The sequence below is a fragment of the Daucus carota genome, chromosome 2 (genome assembly GCF_001625215.2).
Source record: "Daucus carota subsp. sativus chromosome 2, DH1 v3.0, whole genome shotgun sequence".
Lineage (NCBI taxonomy): Eukaryota > Viridiplantae > Streptophyta > Magnoliopsida > Apiales > Apiaceae > Daucus > Daucus carota.
In genome coordinates, this window is record NC_030382.2 from 14,548,023 (window position 1) to 14,557,329 (window position 9,307).

A 9,307-nucleotide genomic window follows, 5' to 3' on the forward strand; every position below is an offset into this window, starting at 1 on the left:
ACGATGAAGATGTTGTTAGAATAGCTGAGTTTTATAACATTCCTCCTCAGTATGAAGTAGTTTGTCCCTCTCCAGGTGATAGAACTTGTAACTGGGATCCGGAGGATTTATTTATTTATGAGGATGCTTTTAGGTCGGGTCTTCGCTTCCCCCTTAACGAGTTTATACCTAGACTTTTAGCTGAAGCTAGGATAAATCCATGTCAGTTGGTTCCCAACGCTTGGAGAATAATCCACGTTTTTATGGCTTTGTGTATTCAAAAAGGATTCCCTCTTAGTATAAACTTATTTAGGAGTATCTTCGTGTTTAAGAATAGTCCTGAGTGTAGGAAATGATGGATACATATCGGTCATCATCCCGGTGTTCCTCATACGTTCTTTACCGAGTCCCTTCCTGATTCTAATCATGTATGGAAGTGGGGATTTGTGATCCTCCGTTGGAGAGGAGGTAATTGGGGGAGAGATCTTCAGACCTAGGTTTACAACTGTGAACGATCCCGGACGGTTCGATCGCCTTCTTACTGGAGCCGAGCATCAACAAAGAGATGAGCTTATAAGTGATAAGGGTAGAACTCATTACCGTGCCATCATTAATGAAAATGCTCTCCGGTTAGCTGGTCTTAGCTTTGTTTCTGATAGTGGTAATTTCTTACAATTGATTTGGATTTCGTCAATTTGTTCGATATGTGTTTGCTAACATCCATATTATTTGTTTTATTTCAGCTGTTGAGATTATCGATGATGACCAGGGTCGTGGCGATAAAGTCACGAAGAGGATGATGAAGAAGCTTGCTGAGAGAGCCAACCCTCCTGAGCCTACCACTCCTGCTTTCCTCCAGCACAGTCAGCAAGCTGGGAAGAGGTTTAGAGATGCCGATGGTCACATGCAGACTGCTTTCATGCCGGCTTGGGGTATTTGTGATCAGCATTCGGTGTCTGGGAGTTCTCTCCTAGCTAAGGACTGGTCTAGGGAGTGTATAACTCCTCCTGATCGAACCAACATTGTGGAGAGAACGAGCCTTGACGAGGCGGAGCAGCTTGGTGCTAGTGCGGCCTATAATGTGAGTTAACTTTACTTTTTTTTTATATATATACTTGTTTCTTTTGTCTTAGCATATGAGATATGGCTTCTCACAATTTTCCTCCTTTTCTTTTAGCTCAACTCCTACTTCCAGGCGGCTATTTATCAAGCTAATGCTTCAAGGAGTCTGAGAGGGCTCTTCAGAAAGAGAAGGTTAGCTTGACTAGAGCGATGAACGATTGGGAGAGCCGTGCTCATTCGGCTGAGGACATGGTCACATCTCTTCAAAACAGGATGAAGACTCTCGAGGAGGGTTTGGAGAAGAACAAGGGGATGATTATCCACGAGTACATGGACTCTGACCCTTTCCTCCAGTTCATGGACGATCATGATGATAGGGTGCGTCCCTCGGTTTTCACTTCTGGCTGGGACAAGGCCCTCGAGACTGTTGTTGCTGATCACCCGGGAATGTTTGATCCTTCTCGGTATCCTAGCCCTTATTTACCAGCTCAGTCATTGGCAACTGCATCTTTGTCCCATGTTCCTGCCGTTGTTGATGTTGAGGAGGTGGAAGGAGCAGGGGTCGCAGTTGGAGATCAGACTCCTCACAGTGCGTTGTTCGCAAAAATCTACACGCAAGCGCACGTGATCACAAGTAATATATTAAGTTCGATCCCACAGAGACTGGTGAATTAAGAGTACGCACCTATGCAACAATGTATGAGCAAATTATCACTGCCAAGACAATTAACAAAGATGGTTTCTTTTATACTAATAACTAAATTTATTAATCAAATTCAGAATAGGAAAACACATGGGATTCTAACTTCATTATCGAATTCGTCTAGAATTGAAATTACTGATTAACATGCGATTGTTGATCCTAATCAGACAACACGAAAGTAATACATGCCAACTCTCGTTGCACACATATCATACCAATCAAAATCCGCAATTAAGACAGAAATCTCATGGACACCAACAAAGCTCAGACCCTATATCTCTATAGCGGTAGTGTAAGCAGAGAGGTTTAATAACAAGTCGTCTATCGTGATTACACAGGGTGATAAAAATAGTTCAAGTCTACCACAAATTATATTTCATTCACATAATCCTATGTTTACATGGCATAGTTCTAAATTCAATCATCCACTCTCGCTTCAGAAAGAATTAACAAACAACTTAGAAGTTAGCTACGCTCCTAAGAAGAATAAGCACGGCTCATGCAAAGAAATCAACGTACGTCGCAAGATCAAGTAATTAATATTCGTTACTAGACTACATCGATAAATCCATTAGAATCCCATGAAGGCGGTTAGTTCATAATCGAACTAATCGACATCATGGGTTCTAATGAAAACATGATAAATAAAAGACAAGAATTAAACGGAATAAAAATGCTTGAATTAATAATAAAGATCACACGTTACAGATTTGATGTTCACGATCTCGCTCGAAACTGTCACTTCCTCGCGAAGAACGATCTAATACAACTGATAATGTGCTTGAACGATTAAACTGAAAACTACGATATTGTTCTCTACTAAAAACTACTTCTACAAGGCTAGGGTTTTACACACGAGAAGTTAAATTACATTGACCAAGTCAACCGGGCCTCGACCGCTGCGAAAATCCGTCAGAAAAGCTGTAAAAATCGGCCCGGGGCACTTCTGCTGGGCGCGGCCGCGCTAAACTAGCGCAGGCGCGCTAGTGGCAGCAGAAGGTAGCGCGGGCGCGCTAACAAGTAGCGCGGGCGCGCTACTGTCTGTCATGGCAGCCCTGTTTCTTCGTTTTTAGCTCGTTCTCGCGTGCATGCCCTTCCTCGCTCTAGTACCACTTCCGTAGGTGATCACGGTTGCATTTAGCACATGCAACAAGCCCTTTAAACCCCTAGACAGCTCTAGTGGACGAGTGTGTTCTCGTGAGGGTTTGTAGGAGATGTACCCACAAAATCCCAAGTCGTGATGAATCCACAATTCTCTATTCTTGCAAATAATGCACCAAAACCAACCTAAAATGATAGAAAATCACTTCATCACCTTAACTCGTGACCTGCACAGAAAAACAATAAAAACACATCAAAAGACACTAAACACTTAAGTACAACCAAACAATTTAAGTTGAAATGAAGGCCTATAAGTGTGTATAAATACCACTTATCACACCCCCAAACTTAAACTGATGCTTGTCCTCAAGCGTCAACGACACTATACAATATTACAATGCAATGCATGAATGCAACTACGTGATGAATGAGTGAACTATGAAGTAATTGCCTTGCCAATTATAATACCTCAGATTGTGCTAATGTTCTCGAATTTCACTCTCTCGCTACTAAGTCAATTACTCTTCTATTTACAAGTGTGGAGTGCCAATGTGTGCAAGCATGCTCTTTTATTGAGACAAGACAAAAACTACTACTCCCACAGAATCCCCATTAAGAATCGTAAAAGTTTAAAACTAACACCCCGTCACTCAAGTCCAACTAAAAGCCAAGGTCCCAAAGAATGTCCACACCCTTCTATTTTATTCACTATTTTTTTATTTTTTTTTATTGGTGATTAATTGCTTGGTCTAAGGTCAGAGCGCTTCGCAGTGTAAATGCGTTACGAACACCACAAGACTTCACACACCAATTATTCACTCTATTCTAGTGGTTTATTTAACTGTGCAATGGTTGAGATCCCTAAAGATTTATGCACTAGTACCCATGTAGCGAGCGTTGGGTCAACAATCCCAAACCACGAAGGGCTTTAGGTTGTTAGGCACAAAGTCCCCTCAGACTTAATTACTCGAGTACTAATGAGCTCAACCTAGTTAATTCTACCACTTATTATTTTTTTAGTGAATTTATTTACTACTATATTTTTTTTTTTTCTTTTAGAAAGGTATATCTACTCCTCAGTTCCCCCAAACTTAAGATTTACAGACCTAAGCTGAAGGGTGTTCAATTCAATCCTAGAATTCATGGAATTTCGTCTAAATCCTATCTCAAGAACATATGTGAATTACATTTTCCAACACCAGCAATTTCCAAGTACTAACCTAGCATTGCAATTGAAACTACTAATCAAGAACTACGCACATAACTCATCATAGGCAATTAACTTGGCTTAACTTCATAATTCATGCAAATGCTCGTGATACTAACTACGACAATTACCACTAAACATGTAAAATAAAAAAAATGAGAAAAATAGAAAGAAAACGTGAGAAAAAAAACAAAAAAAAAACGTGAGAAATAATCAAAAGCAAATAAACGTGAACTACATGAACTAACTAACACATGCAATAATAAACTACATAATAATATGCTCTTCCTTAGATTACCACCCCCAAACTTAAAATTTTCAATGTCCCCATTGAAAGTGATAAAAAGGCTCGAGCACCCACATACCTACTCGGAGTCCGAGTCCTCCCCCTCCTCTGCTGGAGGTGAATCAGGTGGAGGATACTCTGCATCCCTGCTCCGAATACTGGCCACTGAACTGTGACCCCCTGTGCCTGGAAAGCACTACCTAGAGCCTGTGTCAAGTCAAACGCAAACCTCTGGTGGATGTCATGCATGGTGTCCATCCGTCTCGCTAGTCGGCGATAATGAACATCTCCCATCGGTTCGGAGCTCCTCTCCGTCTGTGAAGTACCAGCTCCAGAAGCTCTAGGACGCTCCCTCCTAATAAATTCCGGGCGTCCCCCTGGCATCTCATCATATATGTACCCGAGGCCTCGAGGGTGGGGAACTCCTCCATCCCACTCTGTCATCCGACTGATCGCCGAATGATCAATAGGTGTTGCCGGCAACTGTAATTGCTCGTTGGCTGGCCAACGAACACCACTTGATCGACAGAGCTTCGTCACAATTGTGCCATATGGAATGGCACCAGTGGTTCCTCCCTGTAAGAACCTCAGAATCCCCTGATGAATAACATGTCCCAGATCAATATACTTGCCCGAGATAATCCCAAAGAGCAGAATAGCTCTATCCACTGTCACTTCATGCCCATGTAAAGATGGCATGATGTTAGCACAGATGAAGGCGTTCCACGCCTTCGCATACCGGTTCAGCGCGGCTGCTGGAAACGAAACATGTGCCGGCAAAGGAGGTGCTGTCATCTTCCAAGTCGTGTCCGGCACACACATATCATACACCAACCGCTCAAGATCAACCGGATCATCATCAAACCGGCGTTTAGCACGCCCGATCCTCTCAACAACCCAATCTTTTTCATTACGGCGCTTAGCACGCCCCCCAATCACTCTACGGATCGCCTCCGCACTATAATCCACACGGATTCCCCGCACCACCGTGAATCCATCGTGATTCTCCTTGGCATTAGCATAAAACTCTCGAATAATAGCCAAGGGAACCGCCTCCGGAGCCTCGCAAAAAGACTCCCAACCCCGTTCTTGAATCATGTTCAAGAGCTCACCATCTTCCGCCGTGGGTAAGAATCCCCTCTCCTTAACTAACGACTTATTCATAAGCCGTTGAAACTCGGTTCGTGCACCATCGGAGGTGAACTCAACCTCACCCATCGAGGAAGAATCGCTAGATGTAGGGGCTTGGGTGCTTGGTCCTTGTGATCTTCGAGCTCTTTTGGGTGCCATTGGTAGAGATTTAGAGTTGCAAGAGTTTTGTGTGTAGTGGGTTTGAGAGATTTGGAGGTAGTTGTGTGTATGGATGTGTATATATAAATAGGGTTTATAGAATTATAATGGGAATTGGAGATGGGTTTTGTGTTTATATAAGGATTGGAGAGCTGAGTTAGGGTTTTAGAGAATGTATTTCGGGCTAGGCATGCAAAATTAGGATTGTGGGCTTTTAAAAACGAAAAGAAAATATTTTTGGGAGAAATTTCGCTTTTCTCGGCAGTCAGTAGCGCGGCCGCGCTAAGTGTAGCGCGGGCGCGCTGTGCACTTTAGCGCGGGCGCGCTGGACACTAGCGCGGGCGCGCTGGACACTAGCGCGGGCGCGCTAGTGTCTGACACCTGGGGCTGATTTTCTCGATTTTTGTGTTTTTGATGTTTACAATGGTACAGAATGGTTCCAATACGTGGGTTGCCTCCCACGAAGCGCTTGTTTAACGTCGTTAGCTCGACGTGAAGTCCTGAATTAATCTGAGTCCGATGAAGTATCCTGTGGAGGATACCTCGTTCCATAACCAAACGAATCCCAAGTAATATTAACATCTAGTGCCAAAAATGCTTCAGCAAGAGAGTCCGTTAATATATCAGCAAATCGACCAATTCATTCTTCCACCGCGTCAATACGCCGGATTATCCTTCGGTACTGTACTTCGTTCAATGTTGAATCAGCAGGTGATTGAATTACAGATTGGCTACTCGCACTGCTAGAGAGTAGAGGACAAATGTCTCCACATGCATTAGGAATTGAGTCTGAGTGAGCTCTAATTCTGTGCCAATTAGTCATCTGAATTTCCTGAGTGACTTCGACCGCTTCATCATTCTCTGATTCTTCCTCTTTTGGAATTTTCCATTTTAGGTCTCTGTGTTCAGCAGCAGTCAGGTTCTCTATCAGTTCGTACGCATCATTGAAGCTTTTGCTCCACAAGCTTCCTCCAGCTGCCACGTCTAACTCTGCTCTACATTGATCATTGAGACCCCTGTAGAAATAATGAATTGCCATTCCAGGAGGCATGCCATCTTCATTGAGATTTTCGAGAATCTTCTTGAACCGGTCCCAAGCTAAACACAGATATTCTCCCGAGAATTGAGAGAATTTACTTTCGGTGTTTCTGATAGCTGATACTTTAATTAGAGGATAAAACCTGGTACAGAATATTTTCTCCAACTGGTTCCAGCTATTAGTAGTGCTTGCCGAGAGAGTTAGAAACCACGATCGTGCTACATCACGTAGCGTGAATGGAAAGAGTCTCAGCTTCACCAGATCCTTAGGTCCGATATTGAAATCCAATGCAGTAATGAATTCCTCGAAATTCTTTAGATGCAGGTTTGGGTCCTCGAGAACAGACCCCCCAAATTGAATAGTATCTTGCAGCTTGAGAATGATTGATGGCTTGATGCGAATACCACTGGCTGATATCGCTGGCTCAATTGTGTCAGCCTGATTATCATTGATTTTCAACCGAGAAAATTCACGTGACGCCTCGCCAACTGCTGTCCTAGCATAATGTATGAGTACGCACCTATGCAACAATGTATGAGCAAATTATCATTGCCAAGACAATTAACAAAGATGGTTTCTTTTATACTAATAACTAAATTTATTAATCAAATTCAGAATAGGAAAACACATGGGATTCTAACTTCATTATCGAATTCGTCTAGAATTGAAATTACTGATTAACATGCGATTGTTGATCCTAATCAGACAACACGAAAGTAATACATGCCAACTCTCGTTGCACACATATCATACCAATCAAAATCCGCAATTAAGACAGAAATCTCATGGACACCAACAAAGCTCAGACCCTATATCTCTATAGCGGTAGTGTAAGCAGAGAGGTTTAATAACAAGTCGTCTATCGTGATTACACAGGGTGATAAAAATAGTTCAAGTCTACCACAAATTATGTTTCATTCACATAATCCTATGTTTACATGGCATAGTTCTAAATTCAATCATCCACTCTCGCTTCAGAAAGAATTAACAAACAACTTAGAAGTTAGCTACGCTCCTAAGAAGAATAAGCACGGCTCATGCAAAGAAATCAACGTACGTCGCAAGATCAAGTAATTAATATTCGTTACTAGACTACATCGATAAATCCATTAGAATCCCATGAAGGCGGTTAGTTCATAATCGAACTAATCGACATCATGGGTTCTAATGAAAACATGATAAATAAAAGACAAGAATTAAACGGAATAAAAATGCTTGAATTAATAATAAAGATCACACGTTACAGATTTGATGTTCACGATCTCGCTCGAAACTGTCACTTCCTCGCGAAGAACGATCTAATACAACTGATAATGTGCTTGAACGATTAAACTGAAAACTATGATATTGTTCTCTACTAAAAACTACTTCTACAAGGCTAGGGTTTTACACACGAGAAGTTAAATTACATTGACCAAGTCAACCGGGCCTCGACCGCTGCGAAAATCCATCAGAAAAGCTGTAAAAATCGGCCCGGGGCACTTCTGCTGGGCGCGGCCGCGCTAAACTAGCGCAGGCGCGCTAGTGGCAGCAGAAGGTAGCGCGGGCGCGCTAACAAGTAGCGCGGGCGCGCTACTGTCTGTCATGGCAGCCCTGTTTCTTCGTTTTTAGCTCGTTCTCGCGTGCATGCGCTTCCTCGCTCTAGTACCACTTCCGTAGGTGATCACGGTTGCATTTAGCACATGCAACAAGCCCTTTAAACCCCTAGACAGCTCTAGTGGACGAGTGTGTTCTCGTGAGGGTTTGTAGGAGATGTACCCACAAAATCCCAAGTCGTGATGAATCCACAATTCTCTATTCTTGCAAATAATGCACCAAAACCAACCTAAAATGATAGAAAATCACTTCATCACCTCAACTCGTGACCTGCACAGAAAAACAATAAAAACACATCAAAAGACACTAAACACTTAAGTACAACCAAACAATTTAAGTGGAAATGAAGGCCTATAAGTGTGTATAAATACCACTTATCATGCGTGGCCTAGCTGGGAGTAGTTCCAGCTCCTCATACTAGTCTTACAAGACTTTATCTATGCGTATTTTGTAATCTATCTAGGACTTGTTTATTCGGGCCCTGCGTGGCTAAAGCTTTGTGCTTGCTTGACTTCTATTTGGGAATGTAATATGACTTTAATTATCTTGTAGCCTTGCATGGCTTTTATGTACTCGACTTATCGTATCTTTTATAAGGGTTGTACCACAACTCTTAAGTTATTAATCTAACTATTTCGGATTTGAGCTTCTAGCTATTGTGTTGTATGTTTCGAGTTTTCATGCCATGCATTTACTGTCCAGACCTTAGGATTCACAACGCAATATCTATAAGGAAAACATTCACGCAAACGGAATTTAAACAAATATAAAGGATACTAGGTAATCTTCGAGATCTTATTAAAACTTCGCAAGTAACGAACGAGTTATACTTCATACTACTGAACGACAGTGGTCTATATGACCTTATTCATATGAACTCCTAATACTTAGAATACTCAAACATAATAAATCTTTAAGTTGGTTGCATGCCAACTTCTTGGGACTTCAACTCCATCCAAGGTCTGAAGCTTATACGACCCATGACCTGTGACATTCTTCACCTGGTATGGTCCTTCCCAATTCGGGGCCATCTTGCCCTTAGGA

General features: G+C 42.3%; 1 protein-coding gene across 1 annotated transcript; it reads left to right on the top strand.

The window, feature by feature from the left end:
• Positions 1 to 430: 430 nt before the first annotated feature.
• On the top strand, positions 431 to 1,388 carry LOC135150274 (uncharacterized). Its single transcript, XM_064086513.1, has 3 exons — positions 431 to 640; positions 723 to 1,060; positions 1,157 to 1,388. The coding sequence occupies exons 2-3, from the start codon at positions 776 to 778 to the stop codon at positions 1,241 to 1,243; spliced, it is 372 nt and encodes a 123-aa protein (XP_063942583.1). The 5' UTR covers positions 431 to 640; positions 723 to 775; the 3' UTR covers positions 1,244 to 1,388.
• Positions 1,389 to 9,307: the final 7,919 nt, after the last annotated feature.

What these genes read in the sequence shown, in the direction of transcription:
- LOC135150274 (XM_064086513.1), top strand. Translation starts at nt 776, where the DNA reads ATGATGAAGAAGCTTGCTGAGAGAGCCAACCCTCCTGAGCCTACCACT. An exon ending in GTGCTAGTGCGGCCTATAAT is followed by an intron (nt 1,061 to 1,156) that starts GTGAGTTAACTT and finishes CTTTTCTTTTAG; the next exon opens with CTCAACTCCTACTTCCAGGC.